The sequence below is a fragment of the Talpa europaea genome (genome assembly GCF_964194135.1).
Source record: "Talpa europaea genome assembly, chromosome: 4".
Lineage (NCBI taxonomy): Eukaryota > Metazoa > Chordata > Mammalia > Eulipotyphla > Talpidae > Talpa > Talpa europaea.
Window position 1 is genome coordinate 22,359,153 of NC_140070.1, and position 19,229 is coordinate 22,378,381.

A 19,229-nucleotide genomic window follows, 5' to 3' on the forward strand; every position below is an offset into this window, starting at 1 on the left:
TCTCTGGTAAATCCTGTCACCCCCCCCCCACACCCACACACACACACCTCTGGCTTGTACCCCAGTTCTTGTATGCATAAATAAATAAATCTTTTTTAAAAAATACACAGAATAAGAAACTATCTTGTTTTTGAGGCATATGAACTCTGGGGATACATCATTATTGGTAAATTTTTACTAAGATTCCACAAAGATAAACACGTGCGCATGCACACACTCAGAGATTCAGTACTTACATTGAAAGAACATAGTTGGGGGCCTCACCGGTGGCGCAGCGGTTGAGTGGTGGGTTGCGAAGCTGCTCGCAGCATCTGCAGTGCCAGTTCCATCCCTGGCTGCTGGGCGAGGGTCCCACATGGCGCGTAGACCTCTCCTGCCGCCTGCTGCTCCCCTCAGCAGTGTACTTCGGTCCTTCTGCCTGCTCTGCTCCCCGCTCTGGCTCTGGTGAATTCTCTCACCCTCCCGCACTTCTGACTGTACCCGGTGCTTGTATAAATAAATAAATCTTTGAAAAAAAAAAAAACATAGTTGGAATTCTATTTACTCTCCAGTGGAATTTTATCTCTTCTGGACTGGGGGATTTGGTAACGAAGAGCTAAAAGGACCTCTTTTAAAGCACTTACAGCAAGCAAGGCTTTTGTGTAACTATAGTTTTTATTATTTCAAATTATATATAGTTATATTAGAAAAATATTAACTATAGGTAAGCAAAGTGACCAGTTAGCTAAACATTGCTGTTTCCCTAAACCTATAATAAAAGATATCCCATTTGTAAATGCAGTATTTTTTAAATTTCTTTTAAAATTTTGAGAGAACTCCCCCTTTGAAGTTTTAAGTGTGTAAACATCCAGTGCTTCATTTTCTAGCTAAAATAAGTTTCTGGAGAAACATTTTAAAATGAAAAGTTTCCCAATTTTATTTAATATTTTCAGATGCTTACTGCCTGGTAGATGATGGGTGTATAAAGGTGAACTCAAATTTACACTCTCACCTGTGGCTTTTATGAATGTGGACTTGGTTGTGGCTATATATTCATTATAATCATCACTTTACTTCCTCAGGCAGTCTCGTCAAACAGCACCTGACATCAACACAGAGCCCTCCCAAAATGAACAGATCATTTGGGACGACCCTACAGCCAGGGAAGAGAGAGCAAGGCTTGCCAGCAACCTGCAGTGGCCTTGTTGTCCTACACAGTACTCTGAGCTTCAGGTTGACATTAAGAAATTGGAGGATTCTCCTTTTCAAGAGCCTTTACATGATTCAGAAATCACTGAGCAGGGTAACAAAACAACTGTTTACTTGTTTGTATAAAGGACATGTTGATTTGTTAAAAATAGATAAGTGTCATGGTTCTTCTGAATTGTACATGCAGAAAATTTATTCTGTGTTGTAAACTAAATCGGAGTAATGTATCAGTAATTTAAAAATTAAATTTTTTAACTCGTAAATTTGGAAATGTAGGGTTAGACATGCTTTCCTAGACATGGTTTTCCTCTTTATTTTCATTTCACTCTTCTAAATTCCACCTAGCTATACCTACATTTTTCTTTGGATTTAAATTGGTTTCCTTTCTGAATTCTACTTTGTTCTTTGCTCATCTTTCTCTTTCATATCAAATGATTATTTCTCTACATTCGCTGTATAGTTGTATCTCTGCTTCTCATTTTTTCCAACTGTGAAATTTGTTTTTATTTAATTTGGGTTACATTTTACTGATGGCAATGTGATATTTAAAGAAGCTCACGGATAATACCATTTGCCCTTTTAATTAATTGCATTTATTTATAAGCTATAGAAGTAGGCTACTTCTTTTGCATGTATTTTTTGCATCCTGAGTTTGTGTTTAATTTCATCTTAGCTAAGACAGATGAGGGTATTTCCCAGAATTTGTCATATTTGGATAATGTTACAGTGCAGCGTTTTATTGCCTTCAGCTATCTGTGATCCTGCAAAGGTGTGTGTAACTGAAGTCCCAAAACACCCTATCTCTGAAGAACCAGAAACTGCAGTAAAAGACAGCCACCTGATCCCTACGCCTCAAGCCCCGAGTATTGCCTTCCCCCTAGCCAACCCACCTGTGGCTCCACACCCTAAAGAAAAGGTTTGTTTATCCTTAGGGTGGCAATATGGCTTTTGGGTATTTCTGGTATGCTGCATTCAAAATTTGCTGATTTTAATATCAAGCGTTCATCAGATGTTGAAAACTGCTTTTCTTTGCATGTCTTATAATTTCTGTATTTGAAAACTCAGAAGACTAAGTAAAATGTCACTAATAATTTTTGGTATTAACTTTTTTGTAAACTCTTCCATTCCAGATTATAACAATAGAGGACACACATGAAGACTTAAAAAAACAGTACATATTTCAGTTGTCATCTCTGAATCCTCAAGAACGTATTGATTATTATCATCTGATTGAAAAACTAGGTACCAGTATTTTACTTAAAAAATATCCCATAGGGTAACCTTATTTGGAAGTCGTTAATGTTGCTATTATTTAGAAGGTGTAGAAGTTGGGATTAAAAAGCAGGCAATTTATCTAAGGCTCCACATTAAGTCAGCATTACAACTGATTTTGTGAAGCTGAATCTAAATTCAGTGGTCCTGGGATTTAAAGATTTAAATTAAAAACAATCCATAAGGTTTAAGAATCTCTTGTGCTGCTTTGAGCATTTGTTATTAATAAAACCTTCGACAGAAATCTGTGAAGTTAAAGTCTTCACTATAAACCACATTTTAATGAAATTGAAGGTATAGTAATAACAGAAGAGAAGCTCTTATTCCAGTAGTTGTCAGGCTTTCCATTTGACAGTCATCTGGAAGCAGCATACCAGAAAGCTCCCAGCACCACTGTCCAATAGAAATCACACCTGAACCACTCATGTAATCTTAAACTTTCTGCTAGGCACATATTAAAAAGTGAAAAGAAACAGATAAAATTAGTTTCAAACATATTTTAACCTATATGTAAACTAGTTTGTGATCAACAAAATATCAGTTATTTTACATTGTTTCCACTTTAAGTCTTTGAAATCTGGGACATATTTTGCACTTAATAACACATCTCAGTTTGGACTGGTGCTGTTTCAGGTGTATGATAGCCTCACATAACTAGCATCTACCATATTGGACAAAGCAGCTCTGTACAGTTAAAAAAAAAAATGAAAGGCAGAGAACTAAGTGTTTTCTCTGTGTCAAGCTGTCACACCAAGAAGTAGTGGATGTTTTGAGTCATCAAGAAAAGTTTAAATGCTGTCCTTTGAAGGATTTGGAAAATATGGTATATGTTTAAGAAATTTCTGTCAAGTACAGTTATAAACTTGAAGAGCTATCTCTCAGAGAATGTACTTGTGTAGAACACTTGGTTTTTTAGTCACCTAATAAATCAGATGGAGTTAGAAGATACAACTTCTGTGCTTTACCAAAGTAGAATGCATTGATGACTCTCACAGACTCTGGACAAGAATGGTAGCAATTAGCAGAGATTTGTCCAGAAGAGGAAAGGGTAGAGGCAAATGAGTACAGATTGTGCTGGCGTTAGGAGTCTGTCTAGGTTTCTGGTATTAGAATGCAGCCAGGGCTTCATTTTACAAATGAAGCGGTTGTGGCTAATACATATAAAAGCAAATCTGTCCGGGTCACAGTATAATTTATTATATAGAATTAGATATTGATCTTAATTTTTTATCACTGCGATTCTGTGAGTTACTGTGTACTTGTATCCTCGCGTGCACATTGCAAGTAATAGTAACCTGCTTTCATAGTATTGTAAGGATTAAATAGTTAATCTTGGAACACTTATAGCAGTCCTTGGCCTGTAATAGGTGCTTAAGAGGTACTGCTGTTAGAGAGTCATCCATGATACAGCTCTTCCTGTCAAGCATTTAAACTTGTAAACTGTAAATCAGAAGCCGTGTTTCACGTCAGGTTATATATATAGTACCTAAACCTTCTTTCTTTACTCAGTCAGGGTTCGTGTGTATTTCTGTGAGAGGTCCCAGCTCGTACCTGCTGCGGCCTCTCTCATCTAGCATGTGTTTTCTTCCCAGACGGCTGTGCTGGTTTTCCGCCCTTTCCACTCACAAAAAATTTTCTTCTGCTTTTAGTCTGTTGATGCCCCTTCTGATTTCCTTCTCCCTTGTACCCAGATTCTATCTATATTTAGTGCTTAAAAATTAAGATAGTTGAGAGAAGCTTAAGAGATGTCATAGCCAAATCTTAACTGTAACAAATTAAGTGTAAACAGGAAAACCCGGGCAAGGACTTCTTACTGAGATAGAAGAAAATTGCCAATTTTAGAGATGCATACTGACTATGTAGGGGTAAAATAACATATTTGGAATTTACTTTAAGAAAAAGGGGTAGACTGAAGTGAGGATAATTTTAGAACACAGGTGACCAGTATATAGGATTCATTTTACTATTTTGTCAGTGTTTTAAATTTTCATAACATTTTAAATGTAAAGTAACATAACTGATAGTCAAGATACATCTTTCCTAGGAAAAAAGGCTCAGTAAAGTGCAACCAGTTTTTCTCTACTTAAAGGTGGAGTAGTGATAGAGAAGCAGTGCTTTGACCCCACCTGCACTCACATTGTTGTGGGACATCCGCTTCGAAATGAGAAGTACTTAGCCTCGGTGGCCGCTGGGAAATGGGTGCTTCATCGCTCCTACCTTGAAGCCTGCAGGACTGCTGGGCACTTCGTGCAGGTGTGTATTCAAATGAATAAAGGGTCGTTTTTACTTAAAAGTAAATGTGTTCATTGATTCCAGTACATATACTGACCATTCATAACTGAAAACCAAATTTGACCATTTCAATGATATTGCTGTAAAGTTCCTAACAAAGCAGAAAAGTTTAAAGAATACAGACCCATCTCTTCATTTACTCTAAATTCAAATGTGAGTTTGCTTTTTAAATTAAAATGACATTTGGCGATTTTAAGATTATCTTGCAGTAAGCTTTTATCTTTACTTCTGGCCCAGAAAGTGTCAAGCTAATTTAATTTTTTGAGATTTTATGCATAGAAGAACTGGGTGTGGGCCAGAGATGCAGGGGTGAGAGGATTCAGCAGAGTATGGGGAGCAGCAGGCAAGACAGGAGAGTCTGCTGCGTCATGTGGGTTAGCTCCCTGGTTGGGGATCGAACTCATGCTGCCATGGCTGATAATATCATAGTGCTGAGACTTAACCCCTTCTACCACCAGGGAGACCATGACTAATTGAAATTTTGTTCCTAACTGGACATATCTCAGATACCTATTATGTAGTTTCAGACAAGATCCCGAGGGACCTCTTCTGTAGACAGGTAATAAGCTGTTAGTACATACGTCCTTTGAGACCATATTCTTCCATGAAGTTCATTTCACAGTACCTGAATTCCAATAATAAATATTACCAGTTGTTAAAGTATTGTTTATTAGAAATGTATGCAGTAATTTTTCTTATTTCCAATTAAAAGCCAAATTAATCTACATTTCCCGTGCTCAAACAATATTAGTTTTCTCTGTATTGAATGTATAGTGTCTAAGTCGTATTAGATTGTGGACTCCTTGAGGACATATTATAGGAACGCAAACGTGTTGGTCTAATTCACCAGGAAGAAGACTATGAATGGGGAAGTAGTTCCATACTTGACGTTTTGACTGGAATCAGTGTACAGCAACGAAGACTAGCACTGGCAGCCATGAGATGGAGGAAAAAAATTCAGCAAAGACAAGAATCTGGCATAGTTGAGGTAGTAGCATAGATAAGTATGCCATGCTTGACAGTAAGAATGATTTTGTCTTTTCTTCTGATTGACATATTTTAAATTGAGCTTGTTAATTTGTAATTCTTTTAATTGTGATCAACAGTAAGATTTTTATTTTAAAAATTGTGTAAAAGGAAAATTTTTTGTATTTTTTAAAATTTTTGATTAATTTATTTATACAAGCTCTGGGTACAGTCAGAAGCGCGGGAGGGTGAGAGAATTCACCAGAGTGGGGAACAGAACAGGCAGAGTGAGGAAATACACTGCTGAGGGGAGCAGCGGGCGCAGCAGGAGAGGTCTATCGCGCCATGTGGGACTCTCGCTGGTGGCCGAACTGGCGCTGCAGAGGCTGCGGGCAGCTTTGCAGCCCAGTGCTCAACCGCTGCGCCACCAGGGGAGGCCCAAAAGGAAAAAAATTTTAAGGAAAAAAATATGTACATGCTTATATGACCCATTTCTTCCAGATAATCTTGTCAGCAAAATAGTTCCAGGGTTTCTTAACTTGGAGTTAAGAAAGTGTCCCCCAAAAGGAATTTGTAGCTCAAGATCAGAATGACTATCTTTTGTCTGGGGGTGGAGGGGATTGCCCTTACTAATCTCTAATTGAATGTTAGCATTTTTTTTTATGGTTAATCTAGACAACAAGCCACAACAGAAATCATCTGACCCACCACTATGGTCTTAAAATTTAATGTATTATAAAAGCACATCTGTTACTGTATCAACTTTTTAAAATATTTTGGCATTTTTCAATGAAAGTTTCTTATCCTCTGCACTTACAAGCGTTAAAAACAGTTGTGTATTATGAAAATAACATCTTGATGAAGTTATCATTTTTTAAAAAATTTAAAGAATAGGCTCACGGGTTTTACCAGGTTATCAAAGGGGTCCAAGATTTATAGAACAGTTAAGAACTGTTTGAAGATTCCCTTTATTTTAGAGTAATTCCACTGGCTTCTGTTAAAATTGTTATTCCTACTTTAAATTTTATATTTTCAGTTTGCAGATATATAAAAGAAATATGATATATAAAAGTCGTGCTTGAGGCTCTCTCCTTAAGAGAAATACTAGAAAAAAACAAAGCAAGTTACTTCATCTTAATGTTACCTAATTATTTCCCCTCATCCATCATTTATTGGTGGTCTTCTGTATGCCAGATACCACGCCCAAGACAACATGACTGTTTCAGTGGTAAAAATATTTTATCTGTATTAGCACTTATTTTCCAAGTGATTTCACACTGGTTATTTTATTTTCAGGGGGCATTTAGTGGGTGGAAGGTAATTTTACACGTTGGTAAGTCCCGAGAAGCAGGATTCAAACGCCTTCTTCAATCAGGAGGAGCAAAGGTATGTATGTATAGGATATTTTTTCATGAATTATTTCTAGGTTTTCTGTTCTTTGTAAGATGATAATCCTTAAGTACAGATTATATATATTTTATAAATGATGATGCTTGGTTTCTTTACTAGGTGCTACCTGGTCATTCTGTCACTTTATTTAAAGAAGCTACACATCTCTTTTCTGACTTTAATAAACTGAAAACAGATGACTCAGGAGTTAATATAGCAGAAGCTGCTTCCCAGAATGTGTTTTGCTTGAAAACAGAATACATTGCTGATTATCTTATGCAGGTTTGTAAGAGTTTGTCCTTGACCTCCTCACTACCACTGGAAATTCACCCCATAACATTCCTTTCTTCTAGATGTCAGCTCTTGTCTAGTGTTCACCTGATTTTGTTTATTCGAGAGAGAGAGGTAGTTTTAGATTATGCTGATCAGAATAGTTAAGAGGCACTTACTCGGTCTTCTGTGGTAGTTTTCTTGTTATCCAGTTTGTCATAATACCAGAAAATTAAGTTATGTTACACTTACAATAAGGGCGGAAATGTTCGTTTATGTTGGTATATGTGAGGAAGAAAAATGCAGGGGTTTTGAAATAGAGAATTATATGAATTTTGGCTTTCCCGAGTTAATTATGTGGCAATAGACATCTAACATTTATTGTAAAGATTGTAAATTAAAAAATATTTTTAAATGTTAGCTGTTAACCATATTTTCCATATTCTATATCTAATCCATGTTTTAAAGCTGAAACTAAGATCTGATAAAAAGGCGAGATTTTCTTGCACAGGATCTGTGACCAGCTGTTTCAAGTGCAAGAACCTAGGAATGAATATGCACTTTTCTAGACAAGCAGAGGAAAGATCATTTATTACTTTGAAATCTGAAAAACATTTCCCCCCCCCTTTTTATAGGAATCCCCTCCTCAAGTACAAAATTACTGTCTACCAGAAGCTGTTTCATTTCTTCAGAATAACAAGGAGCCTGGGCCTGGATTATCGCAAAAGAGGAAAGTTCCTACAGAGCCAAATAAAATGAAAAGACCTAGAATACACTGAGCACATCTATTCCTTCGTACCCAACATTAAATGTTTAAATTGAAAGCCTGAATGTTACTGGGATTTGTGTAGTAATTTAAAGACAAGTACCTGAAGAATTTGGTTTCAGAGTGTAAATGATCTCCCTGCTTGAAGTTAGTTTTTACTGAAGTTTTAATCAATGAAATATTAACTGTTCCTGAATGAAAGTTACTTGAAAGAACAAAACCTGACTCCTCAGCTAGGCTGTCTTTAAAACCACATTGTAAATATCTGAGGCTCTTGGCTTAGTGGAGTTTTAGCAAGGTAATGACTTTTTTACCTTGAAAGTTGTCGATTGGGATTTATTCATGCTTTCCATGATTTTCATCTTCTCACCATTTTACCTCTTTTTAACAGGAGCCTGAACACAAGGTTAAATGAGGAACTGAGGCTTTGAATGTGTGTGTATATATGTATATGTATGTTTGTACAAATCTCCATGATGTTTGCCAAGTTTGGGCACCAAAACTTGGAAAAATAAAGACAAAGAATAAAAGTAGTGACTCAAATTAGTTGTTCAGATAAGTTTTTAAAAGGAAAAGTATCTGGCACCATTTTCTCATCGAAGCAATAAAAGATTCGTGAAAACTAGCTAAAGTGAATTGCTAGTTATGTTTCTGATGTTTGTTTAGAACATTCTTCTGTTGGGTTCAAAAAAACTTTTTGGAACCACATTAGCCTTTATTAATCCAAAAACTAAGCTCCAGGTACTGAAAGTATTGCTACAATCCTCTAATATAAAGCTCTATCATTTTAAAGGACAAACCATATATCAGTCTCAAGCTTTGAGGCAACTCACAATTCAGAAAGGACAACCCAAATTTGGCTTACCCAAACAAAAGCTTATGTATCCGGTTTTATTAGCACCATTTTGTGGTAAGTGGGTGTGTCAGGCAGTTTGCAAGTAAATTTCCCTGAATTTTACCACTTGAAAATTCTTTGACCACCATTTCCCTGACAAGGACACCCCAAGAAAATTATAGGCCAATATTCCTGATAAAGTGCAGATACAAAAAGCTTCAAAATAGTACAAGCCAAATGCAAAAATGCTTTAAGAGAACGACACAACTTGATAAAGTAGCATTTGTTCCATAGATGTAAGATGTTTCAATATCTGCAAGTCAGTGCAATACACCTCATTAAAAAAATGAGTAAAAACCGATCACAATAGATGCAGAAAAATTTATACATGGCAAAAAAACATAGCAGGAACATATGTCAACATAATAAAAGGCTATGACAAGCCAACAGCAAAAAAAAAAAAAATCTATAGCATCAAGAGATTAGAAGCCTATCTTGGCAATTATGCCCACCCCCAAAAGGCATTGAAATAAAAAAAAATTTTAATTCCCTGTCTGGCATTGATATATGTATAAAATACCCTAAGACCCTCACAATATATTGTTAGACAACCTCAGAATTGCAGGATACACAATACGTAAGAATCTTGTTTCTATACAATATACTATCAGAAAAATTAAGAATGTAATCCTATTTGTAATTACACCAAAGAATGAAATACCAGATTAATTGTACCAGGGAGATGAAAGATCTGTATGCTGAAACAAGATACTGATTAAAGAAGTTGACATAAATGGAAAGGTATTCCATGTTAATGGACTGGAAGAATTAATATTAAAATGTCCATACTAGGGCGGCCTCCCTGGTGGCGCACGGGGTCAAGCCTCAGCACTGAAGCTATTGGCAGCTACTGCAGCACAAGTTCAATCCCCAGCCAGGGAGCTGACCCACGTGGTGTAAAGACCTCACCTGCTGCTCCCCTCAGTATGTAGTTCCGACTGTTCTGCTCCCCACTCTGTCTCTGGTGAATCCTCTCACTCCTACTATACCCCAGCTCTTGTATGTATGCATAAGTACATGAAAATATTTTTTTTTTTTAAAAGAAAGTCCATATTAGGGCCTAGCACACAAGGGATTAAGCATAGCACTATGAAGCAATCTGCAGCCTCTGCAGCATGATTTCCATGCCCTGTCCACCAGGAAGCAACCCACGTGGTGCAGCAGACCTCTCCTGTCTCACCCGCTGCTCCCCTCAGCAGTGTATTTCAGTCAATTCGCCTGCTCTGTTCCCCACTCTGTCTCTGGTGAATACTCTCATCCCCCACACCTCTGGCCTGTAACCCAGCTCTTGTATGCATAAATAAATCTTTAAAAAAAAAGAAAGTCCATATTAGCCAAAGCAATCTACAGATTCATTGTAATCCTTATTAAAATCCCAGGGTCATTTTTCACAAAACCACAACAATCTTAAAATTTGAAACTGAAAGACTCAGCCAAAGCAATCAAATAGCCAAAGATGAACATAACTGGAGGCATCACGCTGATTTCAAATTTTATTATCAAGGTACAGTAATCAACAAAGTGGTATTGAGGAAAATAGACGTGAAAACTAATGAAAATTTGGGCCTCTCTGGTGGCCCAGGGGTTAAGTTTCAGGGCGCTATCAGTGCTATGGCCAATCCCTGGCTAACCCATAGGTGGCACAGCATACCTCCTGCCTCGCCCGCTGCTCCCCTCAGCAGTGTATTTCAGTCAGTCTGCCTGTTCTGTTCCCCGCTCTATCTCTGGTGAATCCTCTCACCCCCGCCCCCCACACCTCTGTACCTCAGTTCTTGTATGCATAAATAAATCTTTAAAAAAATAAATAGATGCTCTCTTACAGATCATGGGGCAAAGCCCATTAGGCAGACATAATGCTGAGTTATGCCAGATCTGGTATTTTCATTGCTGTGGGCTGAGTTGCGCTCTTGCCCGCTCCCAGTGCATAGGTTGAAGCATAAACCCCATTGCTACTGTATCTGAAGCCCGGATCTCTAAGGAGGTAAATGAGATTCATGGCTGGGTCTCTAATCTGGTTTCAGAAGGTAAGACCTGGAGCGCCAGCGCAGGAGGAAGGAGAGGAAAGGCCGTGCATGTGGGAACACAGCAGCGCTTCTGCAGGTCAGACAGCCCACTGAAATGCCTCTGCCAACACCTTCCTCTTGGACTTGACGTGTCCAGCCCTGTGAAAAATGGGCTGGAAGCTTCCTGGTCTGAGTAGTGCCCGTCTGAACCCGATCATTATAATGCAGTCCTTACAATGCAAAGGATTGGAACTGGGAGGCTGGGGAGGCCATAAGCACAATTTTGCTTACGTGCATTTGGAGCTCAGTGTTCCTATTGTTCAGGGCTCAGGGCTGCGACTTCCCATCCAAAGAGCGCCCCACAAACAACTGCTCTAACCTATTTCACCGCTGCAGCTTTCACCCAGAAATGCTTGGATACACACTGATACCAATCAGGGATGGCCTGACCTTTCTGTTCAAGCTTTGTGGTCTGAGTCTGTGGATACCCCTCATCCTTCCAAAATGTAAAAACAATTCTTGGCTTGAAGCCTAACAAAAAGTGGGTCATAAACTATGCTGTTGGATAGAAATATTTTTAATCTAGATCTCTGGGGCCCCCGACTGTGTTTCTACCACCCCGTGAGGAAGGATAGGCCTTCAGCGGAGGCATCTCATGCCTGGTTAGCGTTTGGAAATCTGCAATTGATAGTTACACATGAGGTATTTGTAGGAAGATAAGCCTGGGTATAGTATATTTCATGTAAGTAGGTTTTTTCAAGTCATAAAAAAAGGTTAAAGAAAATTTTAATGTAATGGTGACTGATAAGGGAGCGAATGAATAATTATCCTATCAGTATGAACTACATTTCAAGAAAACCTCACAATTGAGGGAAAATTCTTCTATACAGATCAGTCCAGGAAATAAATGCAGAAAAATAATGATAGACACAAGTCATTTCCTAGTGAAATTATAGATCTGGAAAGTGATGATTAATTGCTGTGAAAATCATTACAGAAAAAAATGCCACTCCAGACTCCCAGATACTCGTACCTCTGAGCAAACAAAATGGTGGTAAAGAAAAACACAAGAGGGGGCCTCCCTGATGGCACAAGGGGTTAAGTTGAAGCATATGAAGCTATCGGCAGCCACTGCAGCACAAGTTCGATCCCCTGCCAGGGAGTAAATCCACATGGCGCAGCAGACCTCTCCTGTCTCGCCCACTGCTCCCCTCAGCAGTGTATTTCAGCACATCTGCCTGTTTGATTCCCATTTTGTCTCTGGTGACTCTCTCACCACCACCCCTTCCCCCGCACTTCTGATTTAGCTGACCCCCAGCTCTTTTATGCATAAATAAATCTTTAAAAAAAAAAAAAAAAGAACACAAGAGGGTATATAGGCCTCAGCTAATGACAGTAGCATCCTGCCACTAGGTGGCAGAAAAACTTGTCTTAGGCCATGAACCCCAGGGACCACTGCTACAGAGAAGAGCCTTGCAGTAGGGTAGAGGCTGCTGCTGAGAGTGACAGGAAGCACAGAGAAACACTACAACAGGCTGATAAGTGGATGTAGAAAACATACACCAGAAAGGGAGGTCCCTTCTGCTCTAAGCTTTCAATGCCTCTTCAGCACCCTCTGTTGATAACAGTCCATTGATAACTGAGCCAGTTAAGTGCACCACTTGACCTGTTACTTTGATTGGGGAACCAGTCTCAAAGGAACAGCTGTAACTGTCTACAAACCAGAGCAATCTGTGAGATCCTAGGATACAGGTGCTCACCTCCCGGAAGTACTTTTCAAAGCCTTTATTAAGGGAGTATCTTCTGGATCTTCTCAGAGAATGTAGTTTGGGATTTGCATGTTACACATACACATGATAAATCCACTCCAACATACCTGTCTCCCTAAACCTTTTTTTTAAAAGATTATTTATGCATACAAGAGCTGGGGCACAGGCCAGAGATGAGGGAGGGAGGGGGCATGGTGAAAGGATTCACCAGAGACAGAGTGGGGAGCAGAACAGGCAGACTGACTGAAACACACTGCTGAGGGGAGCAGCGGGCGAGACAGGAGAGGTCTGCTTCGTCATGTGGGTTTCTCCCTGGCCAACCAGGGATTGAACTCATGCTGCAGAAGCTGTGGATTGCTTCATAGAGTGGTGCTTAACCCCTTGCACCACCAGGGAGTCCCTGTCTCCCTATACCTTTTGATGCCTTCTTACACATCATCATGCTTGGAAGCTCCAGCATCTCTACTTCATTAAGATAGGCCACCTCATTGGGCCTCCCATGGTGGCGCAGCGGTTGAGCGCTGGGCTGCGAGGCTGCCCACAGCCTCTGCAGCACTGGTTTGTTCCCTGGCCACCGGTGAGGGTCCCACAAAAAAAATAAATAAATAAATAAGATAGGCCACCACTGAGTCCAAATTTCCATCAACCAACCCAGTAAGCAGATAGAGCATTCAAGGCTAGTTAATACTTCTTTTTTTATTAATATTTTAATTCCAGGGGCCTCCCTGGTGGCGCAAGGGGTTAAGATGCAGCACTATGAAGCAATCCTCAGCCACTGCAGCATGTGTTCGATCCCCGGCCAGGGAGCTACCCACAAGGCGCAGCAGACCTCTCCTGTCTCACCCGCTGCTCCCCTCAGCAGTGTATTTCAGTTAATTCACCTGTTGTACTCCCCACTCTGTCTCTGGTGAATCCTCTCACCACCACTTCTCTGGCCTGTACCCCAGTTCTTGCATGCATAAATTATTTAAAAAAAAAAAAAAAAACTAATTCCAGAATCTCCTAAGTGCATCCATATCAATGAATTCAGCATGATCGAGAGTGATGTTCTGTTCTCTTTGTTCTAACACCCTTAAACACACTCCCATACACATTCCCTCAATTTCTATCAATGTTAGGTAAATTTTACTTTTCTTCATATTGGTCACTCTAGCTATGGGTATAGAAGGAACAAGAAGTTCTTTAAAATAAACAGCTCTCTGCAAAGCAATCTGTCCCAAATAAGGCATCTCGGAATTTTTAAGAAAAGTTTAGCCTCTTCAGCTAAGACAGAATGGTAAATATGTCCACTGGCAAAGGAGGCTCAGAAAGATTAAGTTTAAGAATGAAGTTTGTGGGGCCTCCCTGGTGGCACAGGGATTAAAGTTTCAGCACTACCAAGCTGTCACCAGCCATTGCAGCATGAACTCGATCCCTGGCCAGCAAGGGAGCTGGCAGACCTCTCCCGTCTCGCCTGCTGCTCCCCTCGGCAGTGTATCTCAGTGTGCCTGCTCTGCTCCCCACTCTTGTCTCTGATGAATCCTCACACCTCCCACCCTCACCTCCCCTCTGCCTCCACGCACCTCTGGCCTACACCCCAGTTCCTGGATGCATAAATAGAAATAAATCTTTTAAAAAAGAAAAGGCTGAAATGGGTCTGAGTCCAGCCAGATGTTGCCATTCCAGGTTTAAGGTCCCCATCCTGCCACATTAATACCCTAAATTTCACATGAGAGACTTAATATTAAGTTGTGAATTCAACTGATGCTGTAATTATGCAACCCACACACATTGTTTTCCAGCAACATCAGCCTCCAGCTACATGAAATGCTTCTACTGGAACTTCAGTGGCGGTTCTCCTGTCTTCAGTCTGATTTGAACTGAGTTTAAAGGCCTAAGTTTGTCATTTGCTCCTGCAAGAACTCCAGTATATGCACAACCAACGTCACACTGGTCTTTGCAGACACCATTACTGCTGTAACAGGCAGGGGCAGCCCAGGTCTCGAAGGCTCCCAAGGCACATGCTTAGTCGACACTTCATCACAAGCAGAGGTGGTAGCTTAATTGTGTGACACCACACGTCCTGGTGTATTCACATCCTGCTTCCCACTAGCACTGGATTCATCTGTTCACTTTAGTCCAAAGACACCACAAATACAATGACCAAGTCCAATCTTCGAGAATACTTTTCCTGAGACCACTTCCTTATTATCCGGCCAGAAAACAAATTAAACCAATAATTTAAACAGGAAAAAAGGGAGCCTCCCTGGTGGCGCAAGGGGTTGAGTCTCCATGCTATCAAGCTCTCAGCAGCCACTACAGCATGAGTTCGATCCCCCGCCAGGGAGCTGATCCACATGGCGCAGCAGACCTCTCCTGGCTCGCCCGCTGCTCCCCTCAGCAGTGCATTTCACTGGATCCTCCTGTTCTGCCCCCCACTTGTCTCTGGTGAATCCTCTCACCTACCCACACCTCGGGCCTACACCCCAGCTCTTGTATGCATAAATATTTTAGAAAAAAGAAAAAAAATACAAAGAATTATTAACCAATAAAAGGTAGTTAAATACCAACAAGGGCAAAGAGGACGCTAAGGGGCACAGCAGCACCAACTGCAGAAAGCAGCCTCTGCCCTGACAGCTGAGGAAGGGGGAACAGCTGAGGAAGGAAGGAACTTGGAAACTTCAAGGTAGGGCAGGGTCCCACTCAAGGCTGAGGCTCCAACCTGTGTGGGGACACAGCACAGCTGCTACCTTAACCCCAGCCTGCCCGTGGCAGAGAAACTTGCTGGAGGATATGGACTGCAGCTGTCGCCAGGGGGTGAGAGCCAGAGGGGAACAGAACAAAGAGAGCAGCTGAGGCTAAGACCTCAGGCCCCACATGCCACTCTGCGGGCAGCTCTCCGGAGCAAGGCCCTCCTCTTACCAGTCCTGCGTGTGCCTCCAGCGCCCTCTGCTGGCAAGGTCGGGGGCCGAGGGAAAAGGGTCGAGCGGGGCTGGAGCTCCCAAATCCAGAAACACAACGCAGGGAGGGCACAGAAAGGCAGCTTTGGCAGCTAAAAGCAATCAATTAGTAACTGGCAGGTAACTCATTTATGGAGAATGTAGGACAGCGACCTGATAAAGTCAGAATGCGAAGAAACGCTACACGTCAAATGACCAGGTTTCTTCAGTAACTACATCTTAAGAATAAAATGGGAAGATTAAAGGAGACTTAAAAAACTAAATGCAGGGCCTCCCCTGGTAGCGCAGTGGTCGAGCACTGGGTTGCGAAGCTGCCCGCAGCCTCTGCAGCGCTGGTTCGATCCCCAGCTGCTCCCCGGCCACCACCGGAGGAGGGTCCCACATGGAGAAAAGAAAAAGAAAAATACCGGATGGTCTCACTCATAGCAGGAATCTAGAAAACTTAAATAAGGGACCAGGAAAATGAATAAGTATAAGAAAGTGAAAATCAAAATCAACAAAAAACTATGAACCAGAGACACTTTTAGGGGGGCGGGAGGGGAGGGATTGGGGTCAGAATGGGGGGGCTGCAATTGTATGGGGAATATAACAATAAAATTTATAAAAAAAAAAAAAAGAAATAAAGTGAAATAATGGTGCAGAAAAAAAAAAAAAAAAAAACTAAATGCAACCGGGTCCTCATTTTCTGGATTCTGTTTCAGACCAACCCACCACAAAACGCCGTGAGAAACCAGACAAATTTTAGCAACAACAGGATAAGAAAATGTTAGTTTCTTAGGTGCGGTGGTGATATTACCGTTAAGACGCCCCCGGAGAAACAGGTCTGCTGCTGGCTTTTCAATAATACAGGAATGTGTTTGTGGGCGAAATGAGTGACCACAAAGTTATCATTGTTGAAGCTGGGTTATGGGCTCAGAACATTTACTATAGTAGTCTCTGTACTTCTGGATTTGAAACTTTTCATCACAGAACATCCTAAAGAAAAAACAACCTGCTCCCAGCAATTTAAAGTAAGATAAATCCACTCACCTCAACATGAGGAACTCTGTGTTGTGCTGCTTTGCAGAGTCTGGAAGGAAGCCAGGTTCGAGGGCAGCTGCTGACCTTGGGAAGGAAGTAGGGCAGAAGGCAGTTTCAAGTCAGATCCAAGACGCAGGTCTCCTGCTCGCCTTCCTTTGCCTTAAATCTAGCAAGAGCGGGCGCAAAGCCTTATGGTTAAGAATTTGCCAGAGTGAAAACACCTGAGGTGCAGCTCCTTCCTTACTCTGTGATTTAGGCAAAAAAGCACTACTTAACCGTTCCAAACCTGCCTTCCCTCTTTAAGGGACCAAAAGGGATTAAAGAGTAACACGTGTTACTTGTTTAGAAGCGTCCCCCTGTTCCAAGGGTTTAAAAAAGAAAAGAAAGAAGGTAATGTCAGGGAAGAGCAAAGGAATATAATGGAAGCTTTGCAAACTGCTTTCATCACATTATTACAGCGCCACTGAGGCTGGGAGTTCCTGACTTCAATGTTTAATTCAGGGTCTCACAAAAGTCATACATTTGAACTGTGAAAAGAGAAACCCAGGAAGAAAACTGCAATAGTCCCAGCAAGATAAAACCAAAAACAAGCCTCGCGATTCCTCCCTGTGCCCATCCTCTGTTAAAAAGGAGGCTGAAAAATAACCCACATGAACTTTCAAAGGGCAGGAACTGGCGAGTAAAGTGAACCACAGACCAAGAGTGGATGTGACAAGCCTCTGAGGCTCCAATCCTGAGTAGCTGAGTGCCGCAGGATCCGTAGTTGCAGAAGCTTCTCTCTGGAAAAACTAATTATGGTTCATTTCATTGTCATGAGGGAGAAATGCAAAATTCCAAGAAAATCCTAATTCCAGAGGTGCTGTAACCAGACAACATAATGAACGGGCCAGTTAAAAGTAGTCAGGAGCAGGGAAGTGCAGATGAACACCTACCGTGAATGCATTCTGAAATGGTCAGGTTTACTGCAAGGCACAAGCCAAACAGAACAAAGTTACTATATACAGGGAAGACAGAGCAGCTACAGTAATCATAGTGCTTGTGAGGTTGCTTGCTAAGAAATCACGGGAAAAATTAAAAATGGTTTTTATACTGAAAATTTCTTACAAAAAGGTATACATAAAAATCAAAAGAACTAGTACTTCAGCTTATAAATCTCTCCCCCTTCAGGGCCCATGTTCCTCTCTCCACGCTCCACCCTTCCCTTCCCCACCTTGTAGCAGTATTAAAAAATGCATTTGAAAATATAAAAATCCTCTCTGGGTTAAGAATACAATTGAAATAATTTCCTATAGGGCCTCCCCGGTGGCGCAGCGGTTGAGCGCTGGGTTGTGAAGCTGCCCGCGGCCTTTGCAGCGCCGGTTCGATCCCCGGCTGCTCACCGGCCACCAGAGGAGGGTCCCACATGGCACACAGACCTCTCCTGCTGCCCGCTGCTCCCCTCAGCAGTGTACTTCGGTCCTTCTGCCTGCTCTGCTCCCTGCTCTGGCTCTGGTGAATTCTCTCACCCTCCCATGCTTCTGACTGTACCCAGTGCTTGTATAAACAAAAAACCAAACAAACAAATAAATAAGTAAAACATGCCTCTATTTAAAAAAAAAAAGAAAAAGAAATAATTTCCTATATATTCTAGCCCCGTTTCCAGCTCCATCCTGGGGAGACTGTCTTTTTAAAAAATTTTTGATGTAATTGACACATAAGAGCTTCAGGTGCACAACATAATGATCTGATACAGGCACATATTGTGAAATCATATCCATTACCAGTTTTACAAATTGTTTTTCTTGTGATGAAAACTTTTACCTGCTACTTTCTTAGCAACTTACAATGCAGTACTATTACTAATGTCACTATGCTATACACCCCCCTGATTTATTTAGTTTAGAACGGACATTTTGTACCTCTTGATGATCTTCACCTTTGCCCATTTTGTCCACCTCCCACCCTCTGTCTCTGGTAACTACCAACCTGTGTTGCTGAGCTTTGTGATTTTGCTTTTTAAGATTCCACATACAGGGCCCCCCCTGGTGGCGCTGGGGTTAAAGACAGTGCTATCAAGCTATCAGCAGCCTTTGCAGCACAAATTCAATTCCCGGCCAGAGAGCTGACCCACATGGCGCAGCAGACCTCTCCTGTCTAGCCCGCTGCTCCCCTCAGCAGGGTATTTCAGTCAGTCTGCCTGTTCTGCTCCCCACTCTGTCTCTGGTGAATCCTCTCACTGCCCCCGCCCCTCATCTCTGGCCTGTACCCCAGCTCTTGTATGCATAAATAAATCTTTTTTTAAAAAAAGTTCCCACATATAAGTGAGATTGTGTAACTTTTGTATTTCTGACTTATTTCACCTAGCATGATAAACTTGAGGGCAATCTATATTGTTGCAAATAAAATATCCTTTTTTATGGCTGAATAACCTACCAGTGTGTGCTTGTATGTGTCTGCGTATGTGCACATGCCCACGTAATA

The 19,229-nt window shown here is 41.0% G+C and overlaps 1 protein-coding gene across 2 annotated transcripts in view; it reads left to right on the forward strand.

The window, feature by feature from the left end:
* TOPBP1 (DNA topoisomerase II binding protein 1) overlaps nucleotides 1–8,156 on the forward strand; it is a gene marked incomplete at both ends in the record, with an annotated part of 43,658 nt that extends 35,502 nt beyond the window's left edge. For both annotated transcript variants that reach the window (XM_084231031.1, XM_084231032.1), the window contains 8 exons: nucleotides 1,062–1,282; nucleotides 1,938–2,104; nucleotides 2,319–2,430; nucleotides 4,550–4,713; nucleotides 5,603–5,740; nucleotides 7,015–7,104; nucleotides 7,228–7,389; nucleotides 8,013–8,156. In XM_084231031.1, coding sequence (XP_084087157.1) covers nucleotides 1,062–1,282; nucleotides 1,938–2,104; nucleotides 2,319–2,430; nucleotides 4,550–4,713; nucleotides 5,603–5,740; nucleotides 7,015–7,104; nucleotides 7,228–7,389; nucleotides 8,013–8,156 — 1,198 coding nt within the window. The remainder of the gene's footprint in view (nucleotides 1–1,061; nucleotides 1,283–1,937; nucleotides 2,105–2,318; nucleotides 2,431–4,549; nucleotides 4,714–5,602; nucleotides 5,741–7,014; nucleotides 7,105–7,227; nucleotides 7,390–8,012) is intronic.
* Between the last annotated feature and the right edge of the window lie 11,073 nt (nucleotides 8,157–19,229).